Source organism: Eurosta solidaginis, chromosome 4 (genome assembly GCF_040869045.1).
Source record: "Eurosta solidaginis isolate ZX-2024a chromosome 4, ASM4086904v1, whole genome shotgun sequence".
Classification (NCBI taxonomy): domain Eukaryota; kingdom Metazoa; phylum Arthropoda; class Insecta; order Diptera; family Tephritidae; genus Eurosta; species Eurosta solidaginis.
Window position 1 is genome coordinate 139,763,132 of NC_090322.1, and position 20,803 is coordinate 139,783,934.

General features: G+C 36.2%; 1 protein-coding gene across 5 annotated transcripts in view; it reads left to right on the forward strand.

Moving 5' to 3' along the window:
* goe (gone early) overlaps nucleotides 1–20,803 on the forward strand; it is a 235,801-nt gene that overhangs the window by 180,680 nt on the left and 34,318 nt on the right. For all 5 annotated transcript variants that reach the window (XM_067783105.1, XM_067783109.1, XM_067783107.1 and 2 more), the window contains 4 exons: nucleotides 12,894–13,014; nucleotides 17,099–17,192; nucleotides 19,615–19,663; nucleotides 20,602–20,753. In XM_067783105.1, coding sequence (XP_067639206.1) covers nucleotides 12,894–13,014; nucleotides 17,099–17,192; nucleotides 19,615–19,663; nucleotides 20,602–20,753 — 416 coding nt within the window. The remainder of the gene's footprint in view (nucleotides 1–12,893; nucleotides 13,015–17,098; nucleotides 17,193–19,614; nucleotides 19,664–20,601; nucleotides 20,754–20,803) is intronic.

A 20,803-nucleotide genomic window follows, 5' to 3' on the forward strand; every position in this document is an offset into this window, starting at 1 on the left:
CCGACCAGACAGATAAATTTTGTGGTACTCTTTTTGAGTTTACGAGGACAAGGTCACACTTCGAAGTCTTGCAGTAACGTGCCGTAGTTGACTGCATGAAAATCTTTTGATAAGTCTAGTGCTACGAGTACTGATCCGTGGTGGGGTTTTTGATTCAATACTGCAAACCTCTAAATGTAACCCCATTCCAGGAAAATTTCACAGCTATGTTAACTTGAAATGTCTAAATCTCTTCTTATGCAATACGAGATAAACTGAAAATCGGGTTGTAATGCCGTTTTACCTGCATTACAAGTACTTTCTACATGCACCCCACTGTAGCCAATGCACTGTCCCTATTTCAACATACGCCACCACTGTAACAGCAGGCTGCAAGCGGATGACTGGCATTGACAAATGCAAGTAATAATGGGCAAGCATTTCATTCGCGCACCGATCGTCTAGCTAAGACGGCATTTATTTCTCAACCTTTTCATATCCACTTCGACTTAAGTACAAATAATATGCATTTCATGATGATCGAAAACTCCACCTTCAGCAAGGTAAGATCCGCACCCCATGCGTGTGGATGCCATTACCTTGTCTGGTACTTTCGATCCTGTGCGAAGTGGGCGACCTTGGTCGCTTCCTTTTTGTGTGTACAGGGAGTAGTGAGTGAGGAGATATAATTTCCACCTCACAGTTTCCTTCCGACACTGGTGAGTCATCTCCCCACTACGGGAAGATACCACCGAATAAATTTGGTTCAGTAACTAACTCCCGGTTCACCGGAAGTCACCACTTTATTAATTGGTGACGTGTATCGGATTCACCAACCTTTGGTTGCTCGGAAATCGATCCACCATCCGGCTCATCATAGTCCACCAGTTTGTCAACCAGTGACTTGTATCGGTTTCACCAACCTTCGGTTGCTTGGAAATAGATCCAACGATCCACCTGCTGTGTCCACCGACTCACCGGAATACACCAGCCGTATCCACCGACCCGCCGTAATCCACCAACTTATCAACCAGGGATTTGTATCGGTTTCACAAACCTTCGGTTGCGTGGAAATCGATCCAACAATCCACCTGCCGTGTCCACCGACTCACCGGAATAAACCAGCCGTATTCACCGACACGCCGTAATCCACCAACTTGTCAACCAGGGACTTGTATCGGTTTCACCAACCTTCCGGTGCTTTGAAATCGATCCAACGATCCACCTGCCGTGTCCACCGACTCAGCGGAATACACCAGCCGTATTAACCGACCCGCCGTAATCCACCAACTTCTCAACCAGGCACTTGTATCGGTTTCACCAACCTTCGGTTGCTTGGAAATCGACCCAACGATCCCCCTCCGTATTCACCGATCCGTCGGAATCCACCAAATTGCCAATCAACGACGTGTATCGGTTTCACCAACCTTCCGGTGCTTTGAAATCGATCCAACGATCCACCTGCCGTGTCCACCGACTCAGCGGAATACACCAGCCGTATTCACCGACCCGCCGTAATCCACCAACTTCTCAACCAGGCACTTGTATCGGTTTCACCAACTTTCTGTCGCTTGGAAATCGATCCACCAGCCGTATCCGCCGGCCCGCTGCAATCCACCAGCTGCCCACTTATGATGTGCATCGATTCCACCGACCTCCGGAAATCGATAAAGCGACTCACCAACCTTCGGTTACAGTCCACCTTCCATCCCTCGGCCAGGTCTATCTCTCTGCAACGGTGTGTGTGTGTTTTACCAAAATACCAACAACTAATCGACGTGTGGTCATTTTAAAAGGAAATAGGTGTCCTTTTTCGACTCTGGATTGGCTGAATGCTACCCCAGCCTTCGACGAAACCCACCTTACAGGGTTTTAGCCAACAAAGTTATAGGCTCGCAAGGATCCAAAGGTACGAAAACCCGGTTTTTTTGGCGCATACCTCACAGTTTTGGGGGTGTCCGGGGAAAATCGAGCATGCAGTCATTCGTAGATAGTCGAGATCTACTAGGAAAATGGAATGGGTTCCCAGGTTTTTTTGGTGTCACTCAGTGTTAAATAACATTATAATTTATATATGTAAAATGAATTGTTTTAAATAAAAAATTATTGTAGAAAAATTTAACTCGCGTGCTAATTTACAAGTATAATGAATTTGAAAACAAACAACAAATGACGCGGGTTGAAAGCAATGAAAAGAAAAACAAGTAAGGACGGGACTTCATATCTTCCATGAATGGGACTGAACAATAATCTTATCCCATTCAAATAATGGGGTGTATAAGATATGAAATATATAGTGAACAGATGTACATATCTAAGCGATTTTTAAGATAAATATAAAATAAACAAGTAAGGGTGGTCTGCATGAAATAACTATGACCTTGCATCACTTATCTCAACAATATATAACATAAACGTAAGTATTTGATGAAATTTGATGAAATATGAAGCTTTTAGCCGTAAAAAAGAGGGCAGAAATGACAGTATATAGGGGTATATATTATATATACCACCGAGCTCTATGATTTTTTCAGACAACAATGTATGCTATATGTGTAAGCATTTGGTGAAATTTGAAGCTTCTAGCTGTTAAAATGGGGCAGACATTACGAAAAGTTTCTTATCTGAACAAGCAGTTGAATGGGATACATACCACCGAACTATATAATTTTTACCCCTAATCGGTTGTGTTGGATATATGCTATATGTATATACCACCAATCTCATCCATTTTTTCAGACAACAATATGCCCAATATACGAAAGCATATTGTGAAGTTTGAAGCTTTAATCTGATAAGTAGAGGAAGATATGACAAAAATCCTCTTTTTTGAAAAAGCGGTTATATGGGGGATATATGCTATAGTGGTACGATCCGGCCGGTTCCGACAAATGTCTAATCGGACACCTAAATATACCCGCTCACCAAATTTTATCAAGATATTTCAATAATTGCGGGACTAGTTTGCATACAAACAGAGAGACGGATATGGCCAAATCAACTCAGCTCTTCATCCTGATCATATCGGTATACTTATTGGTGGGTCTATCTATTTTCATTTTAGGACTTACAATTGTGAGATTCGTGACGAAGTTTAGCATTACCAACCTTTTCATCAAAGTTTTCGAAGAATTCAAGGTTGCTTTCCCTATTTATAATCCAAATAATAAATTGCGAAAATAAATACCGCATTTTGAGCTAAATGCTAAAATGCTACCAAAATGCCAAGTGCAGGCTGATCATGAATCAATTAAATCTTTTTAACTGCGATGCTTGGAATTGGATTGGAAGAGAGCTCGGCCTTAGATCTCTTCGGAGGTTATCGCGCCTTACATTTATTTTTTTTTTTTAACTGCGATGCTTATCAAATTGACTTAATCTGGAAGTCTTTGCTCCTTTAAGCTTACATATATACAATCAGTTATATGTGTAAATATGTAAATGTGGTATTTTTACGACTGACCATTTGACACATCATTTACAGTAATTAAAATAACGATTTAGCCCAGTTAAGTATCAGAAGATGCCGAAAACTTATTTACATATACATATACCTAATTACTTAGCATACATACTTAGGTATGTAAATTGTCAATGTGACACTATTTATTGTTAAACTATTCATTAACATAAATTTACGACCAGTTACATGCCGATTATGCGCAAGTGGCGTCATTATTAGACGCGCCCTAACCAAAATATTGTTGATCGATTATTTTCAGTGTGATTGGTGCGATCTCATTGCTGACATTAAGCTTTAAATATCATTTATACGATATATGTATATAAAACAGTAAAATATGGCTTAATACATATCGTTTGCAGCGCTGAGTAGGTCTATTATTATCGTAATTCTAGTTATTTAGAGGTCAAATACTTTAGAATAGCTGTTTTACCACTAAGTAACTGTGTTAGGCGAATCTCAAAGTATTAAAAAAAGTTCTGATCATGCTTGAGTCAATATTTGTTTGTGATTGATAGTAAAATTGAATAGCTCAAGCAAACATTAAAAAAGTGTGTTTATTTAAAAGCCCTTTTAGCTCATTGTGATGGCTAAACTGTTTGGGAAGATCAGTCTTTGATTACATATTTTAACGGATATTGGGGGTCCTGATAATAATGCACCTTCTGCTAACGTTCGAATCGCTGAACTGTCGGATAAATAACTCCAATATTCAGTATTGCAAAATGGTCTTTATTTAGACTACTTTAGGAGTAGAATTGCACAATTATACTTCACTACTAGCGTGTTTTAATCATACTAATTAACTGATTCCCCAGCTTGCGCTGCTTTTATACTCTCGGTTACCTCGTTCGCCCATTTCTCCTTAGGTCTAGTTGTTTAAAGCACATGACTTCAAAAAAAGTTGTATCTTGTGCTTGGTTATTTAGCTATATACATGTATATCTGTAGTTTATGAATTTCTTGTAGCTATATGCAAGTGTATGTGTGAGTAACAACTTCTGCTCTTAGCTGCCGGCTACATACATGTATGTGAAATAATCTCTCTGCTTCAAGCTGCTGGTTATGAGTATGGAATATTCTTCGTGTGGCTGCTTGCATTTATTTAGTAGCAGCATAGTGATGTTAATATTCGCTTGACTCTGTGTTGCGTTGTTTAAAAATTTTTTAATTGAAATTTAAGTAACTTTCCAATAAGCTACAAGCTTGAAACTAGAAATATTGTTCAGAACCCTATGAAAATGCAATAAAAATAAAAAAAACCGTTAGGTGGCGCATGGATCGGAATATTCAAAAAAATCGTCCGATTTGGCTCATATTTGGAACACATATTACATACATGAATAGAAAGCGACCTATGAAAAAAATCGCCACCATGTGGCGTAAGGATAGATAGATTTGGCTCTTTAAACAAATATTTCATAAAGTCCGGTAGAAGTGACATCAAAATACTTTGGAGCACATATGTAAGTTCAAACTTTTTTTTATACTCAGCGTGCTTTGCACACAGAGTATATTAACTTTGATTGGATAACGGTTGGTTGTACTGGTATAATGGAATCGAGATAGATATAGACTTCCATATCATCAGTTCCAAAATCATCAGTGTCGAAAAAAAATTTGATTGAGCCATGTCCGTCCGTCCGTCCGTCGATCCGTTTACACGATAACTTGAGTAAATAATGAGAAATCTTCACCAAATTCGGTACACGAGCATATCTGGACCCAGAATAGATTGGTATTGAAAATGAGCGAAATCGGATGATAACCACGCGCACTTTTTATATATATAACATTTTGTAAAACACAAAAAACTTGATTATTTAGTAAATAATATACCTAGAATGTAGAAATTTGACACGTGGACTGATATTGAGACTCTTGATAAAAATTTGAAAAACATTTTTTAAATGGGCGTGGCACCGCCCACTTGTGATAAAATCAATTTTACAAATATTATTAATCATAAATCAAAAATCGTTAAATCTATTGTAACGAAATTCGGCAGAGAGGTTGCCTTTACTATAAGGAATGCCTTGAGGAAAAATTAATGAAATCCGTTAAGGACGACGCCCACTTTTATATAAAAGATTTTTAAAAGGGTCGTGGACGAATAAAATAAGCTACATCTTTGCAAAAAAAAGCTTTATATCAATGGCATTTCATTTCCCAGGTGGATTTAAAACAATAAATAGGAAAAATTTCAAATTTTAAAAATGGGCGTGGCATCGCCACGGATCGTGATAAAATTCGGTACACAGATTTTCCCTATAGCAGGAAATATTTCTAGAAAAAATGGACGAAAACGGTTAAAGACCACGCCCACTTTTATATAAACGATTTTTAAAAGGGTCCTAGACGAAAATAATAAGCTATAACTAAGCAAAAAATAGTTTTGAATCAATAATATTTCACTTATCAGGTTTTATTGTAAGAGGAAATGGGGAGACATTTTTTTTTAAACGGGCAGTGCCACGTGTTATGTAGAGAAGTAATTTATCTGAAATGAAATGTGCAATTGAAGCTCACGCTGAGTATATCATGTTCGGTTACATCCGAACTTAGACACCTTTACTTGTGTTTTGTTTTTTGTGATATTTAAGTTACTTCATTGCGCGTATATAATAATACCGGATGAAGGTCGAATAAGTTTCGAATTATTTGGCCAGCTCGAAAGCTACAACACCAACGCCAATTCTTTAATGTGCTTTTATAACTGTAGTTTCAATTTTCTTTGTTTAAGGAAACTTCGAGAATTTCCTTCTATATCAATTTGTATTGTTCTTCTTATGTTGCTAGATGCCATGTTTTTTCAACGAATTTTTGATTCCTGTTAGGAATGCAAGAATACCACCCTAACTCCGGTCAGGAAGGTATCGCATCTCCTAAGTCCACCAAAACGTCCGAGCGGAGCACCGAAGCTAACCTTGAGGCCTATTTTAGTTTTTCACTCAACGCAAAAACGCCCGAAAATTGACGTTGAGCCGAGGATGATACCGCACGTCCGTTCACGCGAAATGACAAGACAGGAATCAAGTTCGATCTTTGTAAGTGAAATTTAAGAAAAAATTCCAGTCCCGGTAGAAGTGACGCAAACATACTTTGGAGCACATGGAAGCGCGTGGAATTTCTAAAAACGTGAGGCGTAGCATAACCTAATTAAGCTTCAGTTGGTTTTACTTATGCATATATGAAAATATCATTTACATTGATGTGATCGGTTGACTATTAATACAAATTCGACGAGTCCCACGCTTTTATTTATTTTTCTGATGAACGCCCTAGATTGACGAGGAGGGTGTTGACTAGTACCTAGGACCTACCTAATTATTTTATAGCTTTTAGTATTATTATTACTTAATGCAAGTAGTGTTTTCAATAAAACCGTTTAACTTAAAATTTTTTATGAATTATTTTATTTATTTATGTTAATTTTTTTGAAGTTATTCCTTTGTATCTCCCTAACTGTCATTCATCTTTTGTTGTTTTTTATTGACAACCGTCAAGATTATGTCGAGGTACTTTTTCTCTACAACTGTCAAAATTAACAAACTATAATGATCAATTACTTATTCATAATGATGGTTAATTTGGCAATGTTTTATGAATACTTTTGAAGATAATAGGGAAAATTTATGAAATTTTTTATTAGCACTGACAATATTAGTGTGATTTTGAACTCTTATTAAAATTATTGCATTTGTTGACGATCTTGACAACAGTGGCGTTGACTTTGTCGGTGACCAATTGAAGACTGGTTTTATAAATTTATTTTAAAATTGGGATTTCTTCTTTTATAAGTTCCAATGTTTTATTTTTTAATTTATTGCTAATACATTAGCATTAAAGGAATGCGAATTTTTGCATATTTGTTTTCGAGTTTGAGTTGTCATAACAATTAAAAAAAATTTAGTTCAGTTTGGTAGGTTTGAATTGTGTATATGCGAATGTGTGCATGGATGTGTTGTTAGTATCAGAGCGAAATGTAAATATTGGCACCTTCTCGGGGAAATGTTGAAGACTACGATTATATTGTGTTAACTTAAAACTTCAGTGATAAGAAACTTCGGCTATGCTTAAGATTCTTTGTTGATTGCAACTTTACTATAGTAAATAAGCTGATTGAATTTCGAAGAAATATATTAATCAAGGAGCGTAAGTTATCATAATAACTATAAAGATAATATTTAATGATTTCGAAAGAGATTGCAATCATCTTGAATTTTTGATAGATTTTTGTTGTTATTGGTGCATCTAGGGATAGCAAAAATTAATCTTTTGTTTAAATAAATCGATTATTTGATATTCAATAAGTTAATTGCATTTATATTTTGTATATCATCAATCGTTTATTGTTATTTATTAAGTGTAAAATAATCGCACACACTTTTTTTGAACAATTAATGGTTCAGTTATCCGGAACAGCAAACTGTTGCATTTTATTCCAAAGATTCTTTATCAGTGTCCTTAGGAATGGAGCTCCCTAATGATGTAATGTGAACCGATGATTTTGTAGCAACTGGTATCGAGTCGTCACAAGAATCAGTGGAAAATTAAATCCATCTTTAGGTTTCTTATAAATCACTTGTACACAAACGACGCCGAAAATATGATGATTTAGATAATTCATAAGATGACATGTTTGATGTGTAAACATCTTTGCTCACGGTGTGGGGAATTCCTGAACGTAAGCGTAAGATATAAATGTAAGCGTGAACGTGAGATGTGGTATGCTGTTGTTGTTGTATTGACGATGAAGACACTCGTAGAAGGTTTTGGGGAGTGTTATCGGTAGCAAGCACCATTAAGATACTAGCCCGACCATTTTGGGGACGATTTATATGACCATATTAAACCTTCTAGGCCATACCGCCCCAAACCAAGCACGTGGTTAGGTATTCAGGTTTAAATAGGAGTTTTGTTCTTTTTAGGGTTTAGTTAGTTGTAACATCTTTGTACATTATGTAGTTAATAAAATAAAATAAAAGAAAATAAAATAAAATTAAAAAAAAAATTTAAAAGTTAAATAACGTAAAATGAAATAAAATGAATAATACGGCAACAAGTATGATTAGAAAAGTAGGGCTACTCAGTGATGAACAGTACATTGAGGAAAGCATGAAGAAAATAAAGAATATATTATTCAAAAATAGCTATCCAAACACCCTCATTGATAGACTAATTCAAAACACAATAAACAGAATTAGTCAAAAACGCGACAATTTACCGCCGAACAGCACCAACAAAATATACATCGGTGTAACATACATACCGGGTCTTACAGACAATCAAATACTACATAAAACAATAAACAACAAAAACATTAATTACGCGCACAAGCCGAACAACACACTTAATTATATTTTTACAAAAATTAAAGACCCAATCCCAAAAGATCAACAAAACGATGTGGTTTACAAAATAACATGCAATGGCCGCGATGATGATAAATGTGGAAAATGTTATATTGGCAGAACCAAACGACAACTGGGTATACATACGTATTAATGAATACAGAAAACACGCAGCAAACAAAAAAACGGACACCGGTTTAGCTCATCACTTAACAAAGAGCAACCACGTAGCGGACTTTACAAATGTTGAAATATTAGATATCGAAAAAAGAGAAAAAATAGAATGTCTCTTGAAAGCATACGAATACAACAACAAATACACAACACACTAAATTTCAAAGAAGACTTTGACAATATCAGCAGCGTCTATATATTATTTCTGCATATTTATCATTAAAGGAATCCCCAGAAGATGACGTGAAAAAAGAACGTCGAAACACGTCGGGAAAAAACAACAACAACTGCTTTTTAATTTCTGACCATATGTGCTCAACCCAGCAAACATAAATAAAATGAAATAAACAAAATAAAATAAAATTTAAAAAATCAATTAAAATAAAATAGTAAAATAACATAAAATAAAATAAAACAAAATAAAATAAAGTAAAAAATATAGATTAAAAATAAAAAATTTAAATGAAATAAAATTTAATAGTTTTTTAGTCGATGAGATATCCGTTTGTTATCGAAAATTTGTTTGATTTATCAAGAAAAGTTATCGACATATTATCCCTATGTTATGTTGTTGTTGCTGGCACTCCTCGACGGTTTGGGGAGTGCTATAGATGTTGATGGTCCTTTGCTGGATACAGATCCCGGACGTTCCGGCAAAAAGAACGCCATTGAGGTACAGGCCCGACCATATCGGGAACGATTAATATGACCAAATTAAACCTCCTAGGCCATTCCTCCTCCACCTCCTAGTTTCATAAGGAACTTGGGGTCGCCAGAACGTCGCTTGATAAATATGTATATGATACATTTATATTTGTAAAAGGATTCCCCTCGAGTAGGTGAGGTTGATAATTGGGTTTCGGAAGCTTTGTATTGCGCTTATCAACCCCTTAAGCTGCATCACTATGTTATCGATATGTTATGTTATTGTACCAAATTTCTTATCGGAGTGTTATCTAAAAGTTATCAATTTGTTTTTAAAAAGTTATCGATTATTTACGGGAAAGTTATTATTATATTACAAAAAGGATTCTAATTTCTTTTAGGAATCTTATAGATTTATTATCGCAGTGTTACCAATTTGTTATCGGCATGCTATAGAAAAAAAGTTTGTTATCGGCATATTATCGATTTGTTAACGACGCTTAATCGGCTTGTTATGATACAAAAACCCAAACAACTTTAACATAAAATCTATGACAAAGCTGATAAGAAACCAATAAGAAGCCGATGATTCGACAATAACTAGCCGATTACAAGCCGATTACAAGCCGATACCATATAGGTTGTTACCAATAAGAAGCCGACGAAGCTCTTCTCAAAAAGCACGAAACTATTTTTTTCTGGTAAAGTTAGCTCCGTTTTGGGTTGACTTCAATTCCTGAGCGCGCTCTAGTTAACTTAAAACAAGTAGGGGTGTCTAAGTTCGGGCGTAGCCGAACGCTATATACTCAGCGTGAGTTTTAATTGACCAGTTCACTTCAGATAAATAAATTTTCTGATCATACTAAGGCAAATTTTTGACAATAAGTATTATCAGTAGGAGTGTGTGGCTATCAAGTAGTATTTTCCATTATAAGGGAATTATGTGTACCAACTTATGTATGCGTCAACTTTCTTCGAGTTACGGATTCAAAAACGTGAGATATTGATTGGAAAAAAAACAAGCAATATTTTCTAACATTTTGTTGCAATTCCATTTAAAAAGTAAAATACCATTGATATTAAGCTTTTTTGCGAAGGTATAGCTTAACAGTCTTTTATATAAATGTGGGCGTGGTCCTTAAGCCATTTCGTTAATTTTTCTTCGAAGCATTCCTTATAGCAAAGGCAACTTCCCTGCGGAATGCTTGTTATTATTGGTTTAACAGTTTTTGATTTATGATTAATAATATTTATACAATTGATTCTATGACAAGTGGGTGCTGCCACACCCATTTTCAAAATTTTTTTCAAATTTTTCAAATTTTAGTCCACGCATAAAGTTTCAATATTCTAGGTGTATTATTTACTTAATAATCAGGTTTTTTGTGTTTTCCAAAATGTTATGTACATAAAAAGTGGGCGTGGTTATCATCCGATTTCGCTAATTTTAAATAGCGATGGGAGCTGAGTGCCAAGGGGCTAACATACCAAATTTCATTGAGATATCTTAATGTTTAATCAAACATTTAATCGTGACCACAGAGAGACGGACATAGCTAAATCAATTATCCTAAGCATTTTGATATATGGAAGTCTATATTTATCGCGATTCGTTTATGCCTTTACGATAAACTATTATTTTACCAAAGTTAATACATATGTGGGATTAGTTACTTAAGTACGAATTAGTCAGCCAGACTGGCAACATCACAATTGGTATGTTAAAGGCAACCCTTTAACACAACCGTACAGTACAACTTGACGAAAGAAAGCCCATGATGGCCGACCTAGTTTTTAAAGCCCCCATTACTGATACTTAGCATAGACTTGACTTGACTTGGCGTAAACTTGGCAACTTAGCCACGATTATACTCCACTTGGCGCATACAACCTGGCATCATAATCAGCGTTGAAATTTATTTTTAAATAAATGTCAATTTGTATGACAAAATGTCAAAATGAAATGGAAACAAACAAATGGCATCTCAAAATGTAAATGTCACTTAGAACTTACACAGAAAATCAAAATTCAATAGACTTCTAAGTCAAGTTAAGTGTTGCTAAGTTTTGAGTAATCACTAACATGCAATGTTCATTTAACAGAACTGTAAGTGACAGTTCTCAAGCGAAGTCAAGTCTATGCTAAGTATCAGTAATGGGCCCTTAACTGTCCGTTTTGAGAGAGATATAGTCCGTTGTCAGCCGTCGCCGCGTAAAGAAGTAAAATGTGTTTAATTGTTAACTGTTGTAATAACCTAAAATGACAAATGTAAAACCAAATGCGAAACAACTAACTAAATGAAATTATAATAATCTGGAAACTAAATAAAAATAAAAGCGAACTTAAATCGTGAAAACATTTAATTAATTGACATGAAATCCCACACATATACTCTGTGCGCAAGGCACCCTGTGTATAAAAACTAGTGTCCAGACGTAGACTTGTATGTTTACACGTCGAATTTCACAAGTACGTTGTACTGAAGCCGTTTTTGTTAACTACAGGGAAGTATTGTCGATGCTTTGCAATTCATCCAAAACTTTATGGACTTACAAAAAATATTGCCAGTTAGTTGGAGCCTTCGAATCTGCATGTGAGTTTGTAGGAACGTGTGTATTTATGTAAGTTATGAACTCCGAAGCCACTCCTCGACAAGATTAAAATATTAGGATAGCTTTGTACGCTACAAGACTCTGCTGAGCATTTCCGGAAAAAATTCCAACACATATCCTTGATAGACAGCTCAGAATCATATAAGTTCTCAGTTGTTCATTTTCACTACTAGCCGATGTACTTAAAAATGTCTCAATTTTATTAAAGCTATGGGAATGTAATGAGAAGTTTCTCCTGTAGTAGCATTTTACATCTCTCTTCTTCCAATTATAATTATGAACGCATACTACTATTTATCTAGACAACTTAAAAACTAAGAGGCAAATTGAATAAATAGATTTAACTCGCTCTCGTGATCATTTGGAGACTATTAGCTTATTCTTCAGTTAAGTTTAAAATTTAAACCGAATAGAATTAGAAAACAGTATAGTAAATTGAGAGGTTTTAAATATAGATGGAACAAATTTGAAAAATTGCTCAAGCCGATTATCACAATTCATGCTAAACTTTTCGAAACTGCACTTTCCTATAAAATCTCTTTCATATAAAGATATATTAATGTTGGTGTTGATAATCACATTTGTATATTAAATTATATAAACTTGACTTAAACTTCAAATTATTTCTCAATTTTATATATATATTTTTCCTTTTTTTATTGCAGAGGGTTGGCAAGCGTTTCGAGATTCTAATCGTTTACAAAATTGGGAGTACAAAAAGGCCTTAGTACATCTGCAGGCAATATATGGAATATTTCCGTATTATAAAGTCAGCGTTGAAAATCGGTCCGTATATCTTATTATTTTTACTTAAACAGACACAATTAAAATGTACACTGCTTTCTGAAACTATATCTTCAGTTTTAGTTTAAAGAAAATGCGAGCATCGTTATTGGTACAAGTATCATAACGGTAAAAGTGTATAGTCCTTCCACTAAAAATAAATTTCTCATACCTACATACTTTCTGAACGGGAAAACGATCTATCATTAGAGATACTAAAGCAAAGAACTGAGTTCTCACATTGATCTTCCTAAAAATCCCGAAATCAAAACCAAGCAATCCACGAAATTGAGCTTCATTTAAAATTGTTTTTCTTTCAGTTCAGTATTGGTTTACCTATTTTTATTTCAAGGACGTTTTGGGCTTTATTATATTTATTTATTTACTTTATTAAAGTCAACACAGACACGAAGCGGTCGACTACTGGAGACAAGATACAATACAAATAACGAGGAAACAAATGTCAGTGTAAAAACAAAATTTAAAATAACAAGTAAGGAAGGCTAAGTTCGGGTGTAACCGAGCATTACATACTCAGCTGAGAGCTTTGGAGACAAAATAAGGGAAAATCACCATATAGAAAATGAACCTAGGGTAACCCTGGAATGTGTTTGTATAACATGGGTATCAAATGGAAGTAATTAAAGAGTATTTTAAAAGGGAGTGGGCCATAGTTCTATAGGTGGACGCCATTTCGGGATATCACCATAAAGGTGGACCAGGGGTGACTCTAGAATATGTTTGTACGATATGGGAATCAAATGAAAGGTATTGATGAGTGTTTTAAAAGGAAGTGGGCCCTAGTTCTATAGGTGGACGCCTTTTCCAGATATCGCCATAAAGGCGGACCAGGGGTGACTCTACAATTTGTTTGTACGATATGGATATCAAATGAAAGCTGTTAAGTAGTATTTTAAAAGGGAGTGGGCCTTAGTTCTATAGGTGGACGCCTTTTCGAGATATCGCCATAAAGGTGGACCAGGGGTGACTGTAGAATGTGTTTGTGCGATATGGGTATCAAATGAAAGGTGTTAATAAGTATTTTAAAAGGGAGTGGGCCTTAGTTCTATAGGTGGACGCCTAGAAAGCGTTTGTACGATATGGGTATCAAATGAAAGGTGTTCATGATTATTTAAAAGGGAGTGGCCCTTAGTTCTATAGGTGGACGCGTTTTCGAGATATCGCCATAAAGGGGAACCAGGGGTGACTCTATAATGTGTTTGTACGATATGGGTATCAAATTAAAGGTACTAATGAAGGTTTTGAAAGGGAGTGGCCCTTAGTTGTATATGTGAAGGCGTCAATAAACCAATCCAATCACCATGTTTCATCCATTTTTTCATATTTGGTATAGAATTATGGCTTTTTATACATTTTTCGAAATTTTCGATATCGAGCGTGCTCATAGTCGGATTTCGCCCATTTTTAACACCAAGATAAAGTGAGTTCAGATAAGTACGTGAACTAAGTTTACTTAGAGAGTGTAGTTATCCGAGGCTTGTTGGTATATTTCATTGGAGTATGGTTTTACGTGGCGGGTCCCAAGCCCAGCGCACAACCCACTCAGCGGGGGTGAAAATATTACTTGCACGTTTATATAGCAAGCCGCTTGCTGCAAGACAGACGCCCGCTTACAGCCGCACCTAGAGGTGTACAGACGCTGCCGATGAGATCTCCCCGGCTAGCACTTAAACCGATTACGTCACGTTGTCGCCCTCTCACATTAGCTCACCGCTAAACGGATGTTTAGCGGCTACCCAGAGGATACTTGGCCGCAAGCAACCTTCAGTAGTGAGCTACTTGAACCGCATGCAAACGAATCACTCTGGCCATTCCCAGGTGAATGGCGGTCAGAAGCTTTCCCCACTTTCGTGGACTTCTACACACGGCTCCACCCTTCACTAAGTTCAGTAAAGATATATCGATTTTTGCTCAAGTTATCGTGTTAACGGCCGAGCGGAAGGTCAGACGGTCGACTGTGTATAAAAACTGGGCGTGGCTTCAACCGATTTCGCCCATTTTCACAGAAAACTGTTATCGTCATAGAAGCTTTGCCCTTACCAAATTTCGACTTATCGCATTAAAAGTATTCTAGACAAATTAAATGAAAAAGGACGGAGCCACGTCCATTATGAAAATTTTCTTTTGTTTTTGTATTTTGTTGCACCATATCATTACTGGAGTTGAATGTTGACATAATTTACTTTTATACTGTAAAGATATTGAATTTTTTCTTAAAATTTGACTTAAAATTTTTTTTTTTAAAAAAGTGGGCGTGTTCTTCATCCATTTTTGCTACTTTTTATTAAGCGCACATATACTAATGGAGTAATGTTCCAGCCAAATTTCATCATGATATCTTCAACGACTGCCAAATTACAACTTGCAAAACTTTGAAATTACCTTCTTTAAAAAGTGGGCGGTGCCACGCCTATTATCCAAAATTTTACTAATTTTTGATTCTGCGTCATAAGTTCAACCCACCTACCAAGTTTCATCGCTTTATCCAACTTTGGTAATGAATTATCACGCTTTTTCGATTTTTCCAAATTTTCGATATCGAAAAAGTTGGCGTGGTTATAGTCCGATATCGCTAATTTTAAATAGCGATCTGAGATGAGTGCCCAGGAACCTACGTACCAAATTTCATCAAGATACCTCAAAAGTTACTCAAGTTATCGTGTTAACGGACAGACGGACGGAGAGTATTTCCTTACGGATAGCAGCAACGGGTTACTCAAATCTAATACAGTTGTACAGTTCATTATAGCGTGAGCACCAATTGCGAATGGGGCTATATTTGGCAAAATTATGCCGGAGAATGGGTAAATGAAAGCGTACATCGCAGGAACACAAAGATGTAGTCTGCTCACAAGGTCAGTGGAGTCTATCTCTCCGATAATCAGTTTATGAAGGAACATTACCCCGAGTAATGTTGTTCTATTCTCTAAAGTTGGAAAACTAATGAGAAGAAGTCTATTTATCTATGGCGGTAGATGAAGACTTGATTCCCAGTTAAAACCACGTAATGCGAATATTAGAAACTGCTTCTGCACCGATTCAATTCGATCTATATAATTTTTATATGAATACTCAAGTATTGGGCGTACCAATGAAGTATAAAGGGTTTTGGTTAGATAAGGGTCATCAAATTCTTTAGTCCATCTTTTAATAAATCCGAGTACACCTGATGCTTTCTTAACGATAGATGAAATATGCATGATAAAGCTCTGTTTCGCATCAAAAAGAACGCCCCTAGATCACGTACTATAGATATACTCTTCAAGGAGCATCATTTAGCATATAGGATTTTAGGAGTGAGTTGACTCTGTGAAATATCATTAGCTTAAATTTGCAGCAGTTCAAAACTAGTAGATTTACTGTACACCATAATTGAAATGAGTCCAAATCGGCCTGAAGTTGATCCAAACAGGAAGAGCCAGAGGGCAAGTATGTACAGCATAGTTTCACATCATCTGCATACATTAGAGCACGCTAATGCGAAATAACCTTATTTAAGTTATTCATGAAGAAGAAAAAAAGTAATGGACCTAAATGGCTGCCCTGAGGCACACCAGAAGTTACTTCAATTAACTCAAAGAGACTGTTTTTGAAGTTCTATTTTCGCGATAACTGCGAAGCCAATGTAATAAATTCTTCGGAACACCCAGGAAGTCAAGTTTATGAGTTAAAAGCTCATGATTAACAGAATCAAATGCTTTGCTAAAGTCGGTATAAATAACATCGGTTTGATTATCGGATAAACATCCATCCATAACTAGAGAAGTGAAGGTGGCGGTCAAGGGATACATTTTTTAATAAAAAATTAGGTAAAGGATTAATAGCAGGGAAAAGTGAGATTTTTCTAAACTCGTCCTTATTCTTTGTTCAGTAGATTATAAACTTTTCACATGTTGTCTGCATTTAGTTTCATAGAGTTCGTCATTAAACCTTCATGGGAACTCGCCGTCGCAAAATATAAGTGTGTTCTTTGAAACTTTAAAACAAGTGCTATAGTTTCTGAACGCATTGTATTATTTATTTTTTTCGCAAAGATAAGCCTTAGAACATATTTTTGATTTTACAGCTTTAACAAACCGCATGAATATGTCGTAACATTGGATGAAGGAGAAATCGGTTTACCAGATAGGTATTTCTACAGCATTGACCCTAATGATGAGGTAAATTTAATTTTCTTTCAACATTGTTCGAACGTATCTTGAGCAACAATTGTTTTTTATCTTAGTACTTGAACAGTACCCTAATATTTGTAAAATAAGTTGTTTTAAAGATTTTTTGATTTTCGATATGATTTTTCTTAAGAGCACCTGGATCCGTAACGTGTTTTATGATCCGTGATCGAAAACCATTTTCACCCCAAAAATAGATATGAAACGGTCACCCTTTTTTTGAAAGTGACAACCACTTATGGATATTATGAGTACGAAATGTCTGCATATCACATTTGTTATTACTCCGATTGGTAATTCTATACGACAGCATGACACTGATAATACGCGTCAAAAAATATCGATAGAGGTGTTTAAGGCGCGTAGTGACCTCGACAACAATAACCCGAAGGCGGAAAATAACATTTTAGCTCGTTCAAAAGATATTAACGAAAAACCGAAAAATGATCCCGGAGTGCTCCTAACCGGGGTTGGGATCCATAGTATTTTTGGGCAAAACACTTTTCTGCATTCGCGTCCTTCGGCCGCGCTTAAATAAAATTATCCTGGGTGAGTCCAACACCGGTTTGGAGACCGAAACAATATCCGCGCAAAACACTTTTACCCACAGTTTTTTTTTGTGGGTACTCAAAAATCTCAAAATTACAACAACCACATGAAAATTTTCAATTTTGTTTGCAAATATCCCTGGAAAGAAATACAATTTTCGGATTAGATATCCTGGGTCCAAAGCGCGTCTTTTGACACCCTCCCGATATTTTTGGACGTGTATTAAGAGTTGCGGCCACAGTGGTGTGATGGTAGCGTGCTCCGCCTACCACACCGTATGCCCTGGGTTCACACCCCGGGCAAATCAACATCAATATTTTAGAAATAAGGTTTTTCAATTAGAAGGAAATTTTTCTAAGCGGGGTCGCCCCTCGGCAGTGTTTGGCAAGCGCTCCGGGTGTATTTCTGCCATGAAAAGCTCTCAGAGAAAACTCATCTGCCTTGCAGATGCCGTTCGGAGTCGGCATAAAACATGTACGTCCCGTACGGCCAATTTTTAGGGGAAATCAAGAGGAGCATGACGCAAATTGGGAGATAAGCTCGGGCTTAGATCTCTTCGGAGGTTATCGCGCATTACATTTATTTTATTTATTTATTTATTAAGAGTGTCATGCTGTCGTATAGAATTACCCTCCTATTCACCCTCTTAGAGGTATTGTGATTTCAAAAATAGTTTTCGATCACGGATCGTAATAGACGATCCTTTTAAATTCTTAAACCACAGATTCGAGTGCAAAACCTATGTATTACAGTGACCGAATATTTATTTGAGAACTTCGATTGATGACAAATCAGTTTTGCAAATAGTTTTAGATTTCGACCGAGATTTATATGACGATTGAATGACGATTTTATTATGATATTGTTTTTTTTTTTGTTTTCTATCAACAATTTTTTTAATGATATCCTTACTTCAGACAGTTAGTAGATATGAAAAGAACAGAAGTAGCCAAGGCGAATTCAGTACCAGGTGTTGTTATCCCAACAGCTGATTGTTTCTTCTGAATAACTTTCAATACAAAGCCCTGTACAACAATATGTTAGTTAATCGAAATCAATGAAAATTTTCTTTTGACATGACATTCGTCTTCACGGCGAATTGGTTGAAGTCGCTTTGCCATCACCTTGTATGGATTCGCCTTTGATATAACCGTAAATAACTGTGTGACTCCAAAAAATACTTGGGAAGTCATACCATTTTTCTAGTAGATCTCAAAGTTCTAACAGGGGGTTAGAATATGCCCGAGGTAGGTATACCGCTATTAAAAGGCGAGCAAAATACCAAAAAAAGGCTATTCAATCCTGAAGGGTGATAACTAGAAAGGGAGTAATGCGGGCACGTGTATCGCTTGCGTGACCCTAATAAAAATTGTACCGCGGCGAGCACGAGTAGCCAGTTGTGACCTGTACATAATATATCGCTTGGTGCTTGTATACTGGTCTCATATCCTGTCCTTGGGTACGGCCCCGTAGTGGGAGATTTACGGGGGCTCTTGTTACATCTTGTTATGCTGGATTTTTCCTTACATGCGGTGGAGTTCACTTTTGGGGAATTTGACAATAAAGCATACTTAACAAAGCTATGCAGTCTCTTCCCCGCTGAGGTTGGCAATAAAGCATTATCCTCGATTAAAGTGTAACTTCAGCCTTCGAAGTAGACAATAAAGTATTCACTTCGGAGTAATGCGGTCTTCTTCGTTGGAAAGTTGGCAAGAAAGTTTTCCCTTGGTTCCTCCACAAGGGCAAATCTGATATTCTAGCAGTTGTCTGCTTGGTGCAGATCTCAATGAAGTTTAGTTTAAATACGGTTTGAAATATGTCAAATATATTAAAATAATGTTTTCAACACCAACTCTGCTTCTAGATTGTTCGTGGTTATAAACTGCTATTGCGGGATTTCGCGATCAATATGGGTAAGTAAATTTCATGGCTTAACCTTCTGTATCTGTTGTTGTTCTCTGGTACATAAAATATGAGCTTACAATGTTTTTGCCCCAAATTATATTTTTGAGACATACAACTCTCGTTTAGTGTGAAAGTAGATATTGTGCGAAAATCACGAGTTTAGTATTTCAGCGACGAGTATGTAAGTTCTTGTGTGTAGCCACATCTTTGTCGGAGTCACAGACGCTTTGGTACTTGACATTTATTTAAACGATTTGAGTTTACCACGTCGAATCTTCTGTACAGCTCACCTTGTCTATCTGATTCATAAAAAGATGTGTGGATATCTGATTCATAAAAAGAAAATGTGCAGGAAAAGTAGGATGCGAAACTGAGTAGTGAATGGCTTCATGTCCTGGACTAGCCAGATAGCCCTGCTTCATTACCCCTTTTGAGTTAAACACTGTTAAGATGTTTGGGATAACTCTGTGCCTTCTATTATAGCTCGAATCACTGAATTTTCGAATAAACGCAAATGTTCCAATATAAAATGCCCTTTACTAAAAGCACTACTATGGTGGTTGATCTTAACAAATTAATGTATGCGCACATTTTACTTTTAGCGTGTTTAAATCAAACTGATTGACTATTCCATAGCATGCGCTGCTTTTATGCTCAGTTGTCTCGTTCGCCTATCTCTCACAGGGTCTAGACTTTTCACTAACAGCCTTCTCGAATAGTTTATTATTTATTGCACGTTCCTTTTTCTCATATTGAATGTTGCCTGTATTTACTACTAGTGGCATAATGGCGTGCCGAAACTGTCAACATTCGCCACAATACATATGTACATATATTGCCATTATTGGAGCATGTCAGTTGCAGAGCGTTAACTTAATTGCATAAAAACTCTACATGAAATCATAAACCACATTAATTACTTGGCAAATCTTACCATTTTTTATAGGTATTGTATCACGTGAAGCAGATCTCTTTGCCGATGAAATTTTCCATTATGAGAAGCGTATTGTTACTCATATCGATTCTGTAAAACAATCAGACGAGAGTAAATTAAATGAAATAAAAACATTAGCCGAAATGAAAACGATTGCACCATCGGTGAGCATTTTACCATAATCTTTTTTAACTTTAAATAATTCGTATTCACT